This window comes from Mesoplodon densirostris, chromosome 1 (genome assembly GCF_025265405.1).
Source record: "Mesoplodon densirostris isolate mMesDen1 chromosome 1, mMesDen1 primary haplotype, whole genome shotgun sequence".
Taxonomy (NCBI): domain Eukaryota; kingdom Metazoa; phylum Chordata; class Mammalia; order Artiodactyla; family Ziphiidae; genus Mesoplodon; species Mesoplodon densirostris.
Window position 1 is genome coordinate 92,990,313 of NC_082661.1, and position 14,488 is coordinate 93,004,800.

The 14,488-nt window shown below is 37.4% G+C and overlaps 1 protein-coding gene across 3 annotated transcripts in view; it reads left to right on the top strand.

Moving 5' to 3' along the window:
* Positions 1-11,190, top strand: part of INTU (inturned planar cell polarity protein) — an 82,825-nt gene extending 71,635 nt beyond the window's left edge. For all 3 annotated transcript variants that reach the window (XM_060105778.1, XM_060105757.1, XM_060105768.1), the window contains exons 14-16: positions 2,849-3,038; positions 5,820-5,977; positions 8,245-11,190. In XM_060105778.1, the coding sequence (XP_059961761.1) occupies positions 2,849-3,038; positions 5,820-5,977; positions 8,245-8,356 (460 nt within the window). In that variant the 3' untranslated portion in view covers positions 8,357-11,190. The remainder of the gene's footprint in view (positions 1-2,848; positions 3,039-5,819; positions 5,978-8,244) is intronic.
* The last annotated feature ends 3,298 nt before the right edge of the window (positions 11,191-14,488 follow it).

The following is a 14,488-nucleotide window of genomic DNA, read 5'->3' on the forward strand; positions in this document are numbered from 1 at the left end:
GAACAAGTAGACATATACAAATAGAATTCCCATTAAAAACAAAAGAAGTTCAGAGCTACTGCCTTCTTGATCGTTGAAACATTTTATAATAAGTTCAAATACATATCTCACAGAGTTGTCAGGAAAAGCCTTTTTCCTGAAGTCAGGGCAAAATCAAGATAATTTGTCTACATAAAATAATGCACTGGAAATATTGATATAATGTGTTAAAATTTGGAATTTAATGCCTTCCAATATGATGTTTAATTTTTTAATAGTTAAAAATGTTTTTTAATCAAAGAAATCTAAATCAAACCTTTGTTGGAAGCCTAAAATACCTTCCCCAAGCCCTAGTCTTCCATTTAACAAAAACTACTGCTCTGAATTTTTATTACCTCCATATCTTATTTTTTAAATATGTATGTGTGTTATTTGGGCTTTATCTCTAGTAAAAAGAAACTTTTTCCAAGTTTATAACTTAAGTTTATATTATAACAACATAAATTTATAATTATGTTAAATTAAGCATAAAGTAATATGTGATGTAAATCATAGGCTCTCCTATTTAAAAGGATGCTACAGATGCATATTTATTCTCTTTATTAACATGGAAAGATCTTCAAACTATGTAGTTAATTTTAAAAGTGTGATATAAACCAGTGTGTAATATATTATCCTAATTTGTATTTGTTTTTGTAAAATAAAAATATATAACATACTAAAAACAACAATATACAGAAAACATTTCATTCAGTAACCAAGTCCTATCCATTCTGCATGGATCCAACACCTAATGATCCTACCCTAGATCAAGCTCCTATTCTCTCACCTGGTTGTATTGCAATGGGCTCCCAACTCCCAGCCTATCCTGAATCCATTCTCTGCTGTAGGAGTGACCTTTCTGAAGAACTAATCTGATTTAATCTACATTTTTTTGAACAAATATTTGTCTTCCCAGTGAGTAATTGCTTGTTTGATGATTTTTAAACTTTCGGTTTATACACTCAGTGAGTTAATATACACTGAGTTGATTTATGGTTTTCAAGCACTAGACCTGCTCATTTTGTCGTGGGTTTGTTTTCAGAGAAAATGAAAGAAGTTAACACAAATGTTAATTCTAAACTTCCCTAAATAGGAATCTTATTAATTAATAATTCCTATTAAGAATTAATGATTCTTGGGCTTCCCTGGTGGCGCAGTGGTTGAGAGTCCACCTGCCGATGCAGGGGATACGGGTTCATGCCCCGGTCCGGGAAGATCCCACATGCCACGGAGCGGCTGGGCCCGTGGGCCATGGCCTCTGAGCCTGCGTGTCCGGAGCCTGTGCTCCGCAACGAGAGAGGCCACGACAGTGAGAGGCCCGCGTACAGCAAAAAAAAAAAAAAAAAAAAAAAAGAATTAATGATTCTTATTAAGAATCATTTCTGTTCTATACCTTTTCTTGAATTTGGTGACCTCAGGATTAAAATGTATGTTTTAAATTATTTTCCTTTTTGAATAATTATAATTTTTTTCATTTTGATTATTTTTTACTTGATTGAAAAAATATCAGCCACCAGTATTAATGAGCCAACCACCCTATGGCAAAGTATGAGAAAAATTTGTAGATGATCTCCTTCCCTGCCTATCCCCCGTCTCTAAAGAGAACCAAGAGCATTAGTTAGTGATCAAAAGTTATTCTGATCTTGCTGCCTAATTAATAGTTTAACAGGAATTTTGTTATCATGGATGATTGAGGCAGTATTTAGGCTAAGAGCTGAAATATGCCTTTGCTTTGCCTCTGTGCTATGGCTGGAAGAAAAATCAACTAAATGAATTTTTTTAACAGACATTAGAATGAGAATAGAGCAGCCTGAGTGAGATGCAGCTGGGGAATTGCTGTCCATGTAGTTAAAGATTGCCAATCAGGAAAAAGCAAGGTATAGTGGAGCAGAGTCAGTTAAGCTCTGACACTTAGCTATGTGACCTCAAACAAGTTAATCCAAGTCCTCTGAACATTGATTTCCTCACGGTTGAAATGAGGATAGTAATGTTTAATATCTTACAGGGTCATTATGAGAATTAAGGTATTTTAAAGCACCTACCCTGGAACATAGAAGACATTCAGTATATGATAACTGTTGCCATTATTTCATTGTTGCTGTTATTGTTGCTCTTTAGCTCTTCATACTGCTGGCAGAAATAAGCAGTATTTATAGGTTCTCCTGGCCTGTCTGAGATCTCAGTAGGGGAAGAAAGGATGGAGAAGAAGAATGGAGGAGTGAAAATAGTAAGAGAACATAGAAGAGAAGGAAAACTGTAATGATAAGAAGTAGTAGAATACTTCTAGCAATTGCCATGGTATTCTAGAATATTAACTCAGCTTTGCAGTTGGTAATAATAATTTTATTTTTCTTCAGGATCATCAGTTTGACTATCGTGGTAAGAGACTTTAATGCTACTAACTGAAAAGCTTAGTTTATCGGAAGGTGTTTTTATTTGTGGTCCACGCTAGACATATCTTGTTTATGGCTTGTAGATATCTGGGCCAGACATGGGCTGTTATTCATTACCAACCATGGAAAAAGAGGAGTTTAGCCAGTTTGGGTTGCTTAGCAAAGGGATGATTAAGTTACTTGCAAACGAACTGGTGTTTATTTATCCTTGCATAACATGTAGTGTTTGCCTCCATTAAGGGAATTGATAATAACCCTAGCCTATATTTCAGATAAGGAGGAAGAGGGAATTCAATGTTTGGCCTAGTTTCCCTTCCCTAATTACACTCCTAAATATTCTGTTGTAGTTAAAAGCTTATTAGATGTCTACAGCATTCAAAATGAAGCAACATTTTTAAGTTTACTTCTAATATCTTTTTTTTTTTCTTTTCAAGATTGACGTCTGGTCCTGAGAACACACTTTTCCACTATGTCGCTTTAGAAACAGTGCAAGGGATCTTTATTACTCCTACCCACGAAGAGGTGGCACAGCTAAGTGGCTCTATCCATCCTCAGCTGATAAAAAATTTCCATCAGTGTTGTCTCTCCATTCGTGCAGTTTTCCAACAGACATTGGGTGAAGAGGTAGGGCACTGCTATAAATATAATTTTCTGCCAGTTTATTTCCAGACCTCTGAATATTCTCTCTAAAACTCTTTAATCAATATGTCCAGCAATGACTGTTTTCATTTATTTTTTTTAACAGTCATTCCATCTACCTTGAATGCCAAAGGATTATATTCACTGTACTTAACTTTAAAACTTTGTTTCATAATTCTGAGTTTGATGTCCCGGATTACTATTTCAGGAAACGGTGGACCTGTGTGTTTTCTATAGCAAAGTAGAACATAGTAGTTTGTAATGTAAACTTGCCTCCCATATTTGACCCAACCATTTCTCGGACAGTTATCTTTACCACTTGGTAACTGATAATTCTTTAAGTGTTCTACCAGCAGGATAAGGTATTTTGGAACAAAATGGAATAAAGTATAGCAGTAGGCGCAATACTGTTATGTTTCAGCCACTTGGCTGGTTGGTTGGTTGCTTGCTTGCTTGCTTGCGTGCTTGCTTTTCAATCCAGGATGAAGTTTCATTTAATATTGTACCTCTGGATAAGCAGTAATGTTGTATACAATTAAAATATCAAGTAGATAGTTTTAATAGCAGGGAAAGATAAGTATTGATTTCTTGAAAAGGATAAACATACAGAAGTTTACTTGTGACTGGTCAAACATCATACTGCCAAAAAAAAAACAAAACTCCCTGAAGAATGATTGTAATGTACATAGCAATACGTGTACTAAGGATACTAAATTTGTGAAGAATTTAGGCTTAAAGGTAGAAGAACATTGGGCTGGGAGTAAGGAATCCTGGACTGAGCCTTATAAATTCTTCCTGTTTTCTCAGCTATAAAGTGAGTGAGCTGAATTATGTCATCTCTTAGGACTCATTCAGCAGTAAAATTCTTTGTCTTACAGGATTTCTTCTTCGAGCTATCAGAAATTGGTATTCAACAAAATGTTATGTTTGACTATGTATCTCTATGTGCTTTGCATTCTTAGGCTCCTCCTTTCCTGTTTAACATACTGATAGATTCTATAAGGTTTATTTCATTAACTTATTTAGTAATATTTGGTAATATAAATTAGGCTTCCCCATATTATTTAAATATTGAGGTACCTACTACACACCAGATACTACTCAAGATGCTGGGGATACAGCAGTGAACAAAACAAAGTCTCTTTCCTCATGAAGCCTGTATTCTAACAGGGGAGGCTAATAAATTAGCAAGCAGTGTAATATATCAGGTAGGGTAAGTTTCAAGAGGAGTAATAAAGTAAGGTTGAGAGGTGGGGGTAACTATTTTGAAAGATGCCTCTGATCATGTCAAGTAATATTTGAACAGAGACCTGAATAAAGTGAGGGACCAAGCCATGTGGCAGATGTGGAGGCACAGCTTCCAGGCAGAAGGAACAGCAAGTACAAAGCCACGGAGGTAGGGCAGCTGAGAGAGCCCTGGAATGGGCTGAGTAGGGAGAAGAGTGGTAGCAGTTGAGATGGCAAAGGTAGCAGGGCCAGGTCATGTATGGCCCAATAGATTAGAGAGTCTGGGCTTTGTTTGGAAGAAGATGGGAGGTTCTTGGGCAGTTCTGAGCAGAGCAGGGACATGATCCTTAGTTTTGAAAGGATCACTCATGCTACTGTGAACGAGCTTGTAGGGTAGAGAGGGTGGAGGCAGGGACCAGTTAGGAGCTGTGGAAATTCTCAAAGCAAGAAGTCAGTGGCTGCTGGATCTTGAATATATTTTGGAGGATGAGCCAAAAGGATTTGCTGATGTCTTAAATAAGTATTTTGAGAGAAAGAGCAGAATCAAGGATCACTCCACTGTTTTGGCCTGAACTTTACAAAAAGTCTTTATATTCCAAATGAGTCACTGGTTTGCTAATGATTTACTCAGTGGGAAATATAGAGTATGCTTCAGAGGAAGAGACAATACTGCTTTAAGTATATGTGTTTTAAGTATATTACAAAATCATCTATTCATTTAGTAACTCATTAGTAATCTGTTCATTACTGTGTATCAAGCACAGCTGCTTTCAAAGAATACAAAGATGAATAGCGTATTTTGTCTGCCCTGGAAAAGAGATTTTAATGTACTGGGAAAAACAAACCTATAAACTGATGATATAATATAGCATATATATATATATATACGCTATATAATATAGCGTATATAATATAATATAATATAGCGTAAATACTAATAAGGTAGGGCTGTGAACAAAATGTTCCCTTGGAGAGTCAAGAGAGACTTTATCCGTGAAGTCTCTTTTAGGAGATGGTATTTCAAGTAAGTATGAGGGGACTTCCCTGGTGGCACAGTGGTTAAGAATCGGCCTGCCAGTGCAGGGAACACAGGTTCAAGCCCTGGTCCCAGAAGATCCCACATGCCGTGGAGCAGCTAAGCCCGTGCGCCACAACTACTGAGCCTGTGCTCTGGAGCCTGCGAGCCATAACTACTGAGCCTGTGCGCCACAACTACTGAAGCCCGCACGCCTGGAGCCCGTGCTCTGCAACAAGAGAAGCCACAGCAATGAGAAACCCGCGCACCGCAACAAAGAGTAGCCCCTGCTCGCCGCGTGCAGCAACGAACACCCAACACAGCCAAAAACAAATAAATAAATGTATAAAAAATAATAATAAAGTAAGTATGAGGAAGAATAGAAATTTTCCTGCAGGTAAAGAGAAGAATGTCATTGCAGGCACTTAAAGTATTACGATCAACCAATTCAAATCTATATATAAAACGTTTTAAAGTAACACTATTAATACCAGTTAGTATTAATAATACCTATTAATTTACAGAAGAAGAAAGCACTAAATGGTGGAGATCATTCAGGTTCTACAAATTCAATGTCTTCTCTTAACCCTGTGAAAGAACATGGTGTATTGTTTGAATGCTCACCTGAAAACTGGACTGATCAGAGAAAAACACCACCAGTTATGGCTTACTGGGTAGTAGGGTAAGTGGAAAAAAATATTAAAAAGTGACAGAAAAGTGGTAATGGAGATAAACATGTTCAGATATAGGCATGGAATTATTAACCTAACTATAATATTTTAATGTATTTTAGAATTTTATTTCCTAAGTATCTCCTTTAAATTGCTCCCAACTCTTTTTCTGTTAAAAAATAAAGAAGAAAACTTATTCAGTTATCTTACAAAATTGTATTAGTCATACACTAAAAGGTAATGAGTCTACACTTTCACTGCTATTTCCTTCTCTCTGTCCCTACTTCTTTTCTTCCCTCTCTCCTCCTTTCTTTCCCTCTTCTCTTCCCCTCTCCTTCTCCTACCCCCAACTAACTACAAGACCCTGCCCTCCCTGGCCCCTGCCCACCTGTCTGTTTCCACCTCCTGTCACTCTCTTCCTCCGTCCACTGTGCACAGTCACATTGGATGGGGGATGGTCTACTTCTTCACCTTTGCATATCTGGCTCCTGGATATTCAGACCAGTGCTAGCGTGCCATCCCCTGTTAAAGAGACAAGCCATGATCTCTTGCCCACATTAAAGTGGCTACTTGGTTATTCTCTGTTCTATCACCCCTTTATTCTTAATTTTCTTGTTTGTTTATGATCTTTCTCCCCCTCACTAGAATGTCAGATTTATGAGGTCAGGAATTGATCTGTCTTGTCCACCACTGGCACCTGCACCTGGCACACAGTCACTTGATAAATATGTAAGGATTTAGTAAATGGAGCTGTGCTTGGCAAAATGTGGTGGTGGGTAGGTGGACTGGCACACGCAAAGCAAAACACAGTCATTGCATCTGATGGTCTTACATCTAGCAGAAGAAATATGAAACATGCTTAAATACCTATGTATATATGGATGCATATTCTATGGAGATAGAGAGAAAGATAGCTGGCTATATATAATAAATTAGGTAATACAACCAAACACTCTGGGAATTCCAAGGAAGGGGGGGAAATCTAAGCTGAGATTATAAAGAAAGTCTTAGAGGTTCCATTGATCTGCTTTAGAAAATTAATTGGATTTTGGATAGAGCATTCTAGGAAAAGGATGGGATGAATAAAGATCCAAACAGGGGAAATCATAAGGCATGGCAGTGAGTAGACTGGTTTGCTAGAATGGTAGGGGAATAGCATATGCAAAGATGAAGTGAAAGATCAAGCTGGAAAGCTAAGTTAGGACCACTGCAGAGAGCCTTCAATTCCTGACTAAGGAATTGAATTTTGAGGAAAATATTGAGCCACTGACAGTTCTTTGAGTTGCGGTAGAGAATTGGTGGAGGAAGGAGCACAGAGTAAGGTGGGACTAATGTTACTGGACACCATCATATAGTACTAAGCTGTATGACAAATGCTTTACAAAGGCTATCCAAAGCAGTAATTCCCATGTGCTGGTCCACGGGATTTAGAATCACCTGAGTCACTTATTAAAATCAGAGATGCCTGCACCCCAACCCAGACCTACTGAACCATAATCTATGGGAGTGGGACTCTGTATGTTTAGTAAGCTCACTTGTGATTCTGATGTGTAACCAACCAAGCTTGGGAGCATCAGCATGATCAAAACTCAGTGTAGTGTGATCAGAGCTGTGCTATTGGAAGATCAAGCTGGGAGCAGCAAATGAAAACAGTGTGGACACAGGAGAGAATAGAGATAAGAAGACCAGTTAGGCACACGTGCAGGTGTACAGTGGAGCCTTAACTACATTCACAATTGGAATTGAAAAAAATCAATAGGTGTTGAATTATGACAATGCTGATCTATGTAGAATAGAGAAATTTAAGGAAGTCAGGCAGAACTACACCTGATTTAAATGGCTTGATTTGTATACATTAGTATTGATTAAATAGACTAAAATTTTAACTCTTTAAGACAATCAAAGTTTCAATGTTAATCCCAATTCAATGTATAATAACTATTGTACTTAGAATGATGGTACACCATTGCTGTATTGTAATAATAATGACTACATTTAATACTTTAAAACTGAGGGACATGATTATACATATTGGTATAATAGGCTTTTTACACTCTGGAAAAATAAACATAATTGACCTAAGGCATATATTATTTATTTTATAATAAATCCAGCTGCATTTCCCCCTACTGTAGATTTAGATTAGTGGTTTTGAATTTACTACTTATTCTTTCAGAAACAAAAAAAATTAAGTAAAATAAATTGAAGAGTTGGAGTCTTTTTCCTTTGTTTTTTGTTTTTGGAATTTCTGAAATGAGTGTGTTCTTTTCCTCTACAGGAGGCTCTTTCTTCATCCCAGACTTCAAGAACTTTACGTCTGTTTTCATGACTCAGTCACAGAAATTGCCATTGAAATGGCTTTTAAATTGTTCTTTGGATTAACCTTGTAGCTGTGTTTTCTTGATGTACAGCAACACTGCACAGACCATAAAGTAGTGTTAGAACTGCTGAAATCCATTCACAAAGAGATAAGGTTTAACTTCTTTCCACTGTTCAATACTGAACATAAGATTGTTAAAGACCGGGATGATATGCTGCTGGATTTGATGCACTAAATCTTATTGTGAGACTTTTGAAGAAGATACTTGATCAAAATATGAAGAAGGGATTGTTAACTTATTTCCATTTTGGTATATACCATTAATTTATTTACTAGTTTGAAATAATGTGATGTGTTTTATGTAAAATTAATATAGGAATGTTTATCTGGGAAAAATACCCAATTCGTTGTATATTTTTCTCAAGACTAATATTGATATCTGGTGAAACAATCATGAAATTGGGAGGAGGTGACCAGGTTCTGTAACTGATTAGTGCTGTGACCATGAGCAAGTTGTTGTACCTCTGTGAGCTCAGAGTTTTCATGTACAAATGAAATGATTGCTTTGAGGTGTCTAAGTATATGAAATGATTGCTTTGAGGTGTCTAAGTATAGACCCTCTTAAGTATAAAATGTGCAATTTTTTCCCTCTTGCCTATTGTTTGGTACCTAAATTTGTAATGTCCAAGTACTGATTGCTTCTTAGATCAGATACTTTTCTTTAGTTTAGGTGTTTTAGTAGATACCTCACAGTGGGGGAAGAGAGGAGTGAAAATTAAACTTCTTTTTTTATTTACTTGATTTTCTTTACTCTTCCAGGTCAATTCTGTTTTGACTAGGATATATTTTTTTAAACTATTTGTCCATAAACTTTCATTGTATTTCTCTTTGTTGAAATATATTCAGGTATACACACACATTTTATGCAAGTTCATGAATTTTGGGAAAGTTGTATGTAAATCTTTTTTAAAAACCTAATCATGTTGAAAACACTGAAAAAGCTGACTAAAAAAATTCTATGGTGACTTTTTTTGTTCGATACAAATTTTTGCCTTACAAGTATGGATCATTATGTATTGGGTTTTCCCAAAGGGGGACATTTTAATGAACAATAGTTTACTTGACTTTGAGTAGAGAAAGAAAAGTACTAAGATGAGAATTTTCATTGGCTGTCAGAATTTGGTGGATTGAAAGAAAGGAAGAACATGACAATTCTTAATTGACATTTACCCAACGGATTCTACTGAAGTCTCAGATGCCCCCAAGACTTTAAAATACTGGGTTCTTTCTTCTTCAGGACTTAACTTTGGAAGGCAAATTATGTCGGCACATCTAAAGCCAGTCCCTGCCTTTCCCCTACCTCAAACGTGAGACCTCCAGCTTACTCTGAATTAACTGCAAAATGTAGTGGATGCACCATTTGAAAGATTTGGTCTTAGAAGAAACACTATTATCCCTCTGTCATGAGTTTAAGAGATTTTCACCCAGGCGTTTAAGATGCAAACCACTATACTTGTCCCATTAGTGACTTGTGGGCCTTAATTTTGGCATTCAAAACAGGGAAAGAAACTTTGGTTCTTGAAATGTAGAAAATGGCTTGCAATATCCTCCCCCTTAAGATTATAATATTGGTCAAATGGTAGATAGACTCTTTACTACTGTCTTAGGACTGCTTGTGTACATACATAGGTATTGAGGTATTATTTTAAAGTATTTAGTAAATGTCTTAAATTTCTTGATATGTCCTCCAAAACACCATGAGCTATTTTTAATACTGAGAATTATTCATAAATGCAGCTATTGATCACCTCAGATTTTCAAACAGACTGAACTAAGACTTGGGATTTTACCATCAGGAACTTTTTGTTTCATTTAATGAAATTTTGGTTTGTTGAACTGCTTTCCTGGTGTCAAAGAATCATGAGACCACCATTTAATAACTGAAATAAAAAGACAAAGCAGACTACTGATGGTAATAAGGGCGAAGTCATTTGCAACATTGTAGATGTGCTCTGTAATGACCATGTTGCAGAGACATTGCATTTTTAAGAAATAAAACCAAACATTATCTTGGCTTTTATCTCTAAATGCATATCAAAATAAGCATTATAAGTAAACTTAGCTGCCTATTTTTCCATATACATTCAGATTCACATCTGAAAGTAGATCAGTCTGATTATTAGACAAGAAGTGCCTATCTGCCATTTTATTAAATAAAGAGGGACAAAGAATACTTTAGCAGATATAGAAGCATTCTTGAGTTGGAGTTTATTAGCATCCTGCAAAAGTTCTTGTTTACCAAAGACTGTAATGCAAAAGCCTATATAACCAGCATTAAAAAAAAAAAAAAAAAAGTCAAGTGCTGTCTTACCACCATCATATATTTTTTAGCCCCACAAAATTACATTTTAGCTTCTAACCCCTTTCTCTTTCTTTATCGCTCTTTGTTTCTTTTGGTCAGGTTAGAGAAGATAATGTTTCTTATTTGTGCCAAGGGACCCTTGATGGTGATGCATGCTGGCAAGATAGTAAATTTGCAATGCCTGCTTTTTTATATTTCTAATACAAATGGGAAAAGCTATGAAATCAATTTACTATGTTTGTCCACTCTGAACATTCTTGAAAATAATATTGTGAATAATCATGTGTTGTCTGTGTGATTTCCCTCTAAATAGTGCCTGGCATATGCTATGTGCTATAAAAGTGTTAGCTGCTACTACTACTACTACTACCACCACCATTTATTATTATTATTATTAAATATCCATTGGTTGAAAACCATGGAGTCAGCTAAATCATACCTTCTACTGTACAAAATTTTGGAAAGCTAAGAAAAAGTATTCTGCACTAAACACTTCTAAAACGATGACTTATACTTTGGATATTTTAAAATATATTATTGAATGATACTAAAACTTTAATTTGTATACTAAACTGTGTGGAAATAATTTAATTTTGTAGAGTTGTACTTCTATATTCTATATAACTGAAGATATTTTTATACTATATTGATAGTTTTTAATAAAGATGGTTTAGAGGTTTGTTTGCAGTTGTGTTGCCTTTTTGTCCGTTCATCCTACCCTACAAACATTTATTACATTTCTGCTCTGTACCACGCACTGTTCTGGATGCCAGAGATACAGCAGTGAACAAAACAGCTAAAAATCCCTACCCCCATAGAGCTTATGTTCCCATGGGAGAGGTAGGCCACAAGTAACACAAATAACTATGTTGACAAAAGCTAAGAGAAAAAAAAAAGTGAAGCAAGAAAATGAGATATGAAGTGTGGGAGACAGGGTGGCCAGGGAAAGTGGTGCTGAGGTGATCCCACATCTCAAGTAAGTGAGGAAACTAACCAAGCTGATTGCCAAGGAAAGAAGAGTGAACAGTGCAAAGGCCCTGAGACTCTATACTTTCAACATATAAATCACCAGGACTTTTTTCATTCCCTAAATCAGTAAATAAAATACAATGCAGCAAATTAAACATTTTCAGCTTTATCTATTGAAAAGAGCTGATTCAGAGCTCTTAATAGGGTTAAAAAAAAAAAGCTACACTTCTAAGTACTTTCACTTTTGCTGTCTCCTAACAAAGAATACATGTCAAAAGTAAGCTAGAGGATATCATAAAGGAATATGCTATGAACATGCCAACTATGGGGTCAAATGTCAGGGGAGAGGGGCAAGGGAGGCAAGAAAGGAAGGGACAGAAAATTGCCCTGGGAAGCAGCAGAAGACTTGCTTTTGCGGCCTCCGAGATACTTACTTTCCCTGTGACCAGAGATGGTTCCGTTGACCTCTCTTGGCACCTTAAAAAGACAGTGTGGCTTGGAGTGTGATTCAGGCAATTCACCCTTTAAATTTCTCCCTAAGTCCTCCGAATTACCTTAAAAGAATGAAACATTCCATTTTTCAGATTTTTGCAGATAAAATGCCCATCATTTCTTGAATTTGCAATGGGTTTCACAAAGGATTTTGAAGTAAACACAATGAGAAGACTTTAAATTTTTCAAGCTAGGAATAATGATTAATGCAATTGCTTCATTAAGATTAATCTGGCAGCAGCATGTAAAATGTAGAGAGACTCCGGCTGAAAAACCAGTTGAGTCAAATAAGCCACTATGCAAAGGAAGGTAGCACCAAACATGGTACCAGTAGGACTTGCCAACTAGCTTTATGTGAGGTAATCAAAATATTAACAGAATTCCTGCTCTGGAATCCTTCTGGCCTAAATATTTGTTTTTTTATTAGTGACAAGTACTATTAAAAGTGTTCGGACACACTTAAGATAATAAAGAAACAAATGTAACAAGTTCAAAAAAGCCAGTAACTTATCTCACATTTTATAGATGTGTTTCAAGACTGCAAGTCCTACAGAGTAAGAGGTGATAAGATGGAATCTGCCTTTATTAGAAACCATCAAACAAGCTGTAAAGAGGAATCAGGAATATATTCTTTTATTAATAATACTAAGACATTATTTGCCTCTTTCACTCATTAGCATACAGTGGAGTTCTCCACCAGCTACATGTTGTGTGATATTGCAGCAAATGGAGTGCAAAAACAGCTGTGTAAATCCAGCTGTCTTTTATTAAGCCAGACATTTAAAAAGACTTTCAAAAATATAAAACAAGGCTGTTCCCACTACGTTTTTTTTTTTGTTTGAAAATAGTTATTTTTTATTTTAAAATGTTTCTTATATAGGGGTTTACTATTGTTACTTTAAATGAGTTGATTTTTAAATTTTTCTGTTTCAATTTCTGAAATGGTTAATGTCAACACATATCACCAAAACAGAAGCTTCTTTGTGGTCTTCCAAGAAGAGTGAAAAGAGATCCTAAAATCAAAGTTTGTGAACCACTGTTCTCGAACAGGTCATTGATTCTCAACCCTGCACATTAGAATTACCTGGGGAGGACTTCCCTGGTGGCGCAGTGGTTAAGAATCCGCCTGCCAATGCAGGGGAACACAGGTTCAAGCCCTGGTCTGGGAAGATCCCACGTGCCGTGGAGCAACTAAGCCTGTGTACCACAAGTACTGAGCCTGTGCTCGAGAGCCCGTGAGCCACAACTACTGAGCCTGAGTGCCACAACTACTGAAGCCCAGGTGCCTAGAGCCCATGCTCCACAACAAGAGGAAGCCCAGGGGCAGCAATGAAGACCCAACACAGCCAAAATTTAATTAATTAATTATTTCTAAAAAAAGAAGAAAATACAAGGCTTAAAATAAAAAAATCTAAAAAAAAAAAAAAAGAATTACCTGGGGAATTCAAATTCAAATACAGACACCAGGGCTCACTTCTAGATATCCTGATTTAACAGTCAGGAGCTAAGCCAATCATCAGTTAGACTAAACACTCCCCCACTCCCCACCTCTGAGTGTGCAGTCTGGCTTGAGCACCACTGCTCTATACAGAATTACCAATTTAAATAAAATACAGGAGAAAGAGGAACATCTTGTGTTACGGGGTGCAGTCAGTAAAACCAGACAGTGACTAGACAAACGACCCCTGCTAAATTAGACGAGCAGAAATTAAAGCAATTTCTAACAGAAGGTGTAAGGCAGTGGTCCTCAACCCTTTTGGTACCAAGGCCCAGTTTCGTGCAAGACAATTTTTCCAAGGACAGGGAAGCTGGGGATGGTTCAGGCAGTAAGGCCATCGATGGGGAGCGGCAGATGAAGTTTCACTGGATGGCCTGCTGCTCACCCCCTGCTCTGCCGCAGGGTTCTTAACAGGCGGCGTCCTAGTACCTGGCCTAAGGGTTACCCTGGGAACTAAAACTAAACTCGGTTAATCCCACACAGTTGGTTTACTGCTCTGTCCTGGTTTGGGCTACTAAATTTCCTTATACAGAACTGGTTCTCCCGCGACCGTTCCCGCACCTTCCTGGGTCAGAACGCACTGGCCTGCTAGCCCTGCCTGCCGCAAGGACAGCCCCACACCAACACTTGCCAAGACACTTTTAGAGACTTGCACCACGCGGAGTAGCCACGTGTCGGGAGTCGCGTGGCCGGCGCCGGGTGGCGGAAGGCGGTTGGAGGCGCCTGCGCAACTCCGCGACCCCGGCGCACTGGTTTCCCGGCGTGCTGAGTGCCGCTTTCCAGTCGGGACGACGCTAAAGCAATTTTTGGCTTCCCTTCGTCCGTCTCTCCCGCTTTCGTTTTGAGCTTCTGCTGCCCGATTTCACGTCCATCGTCCCACC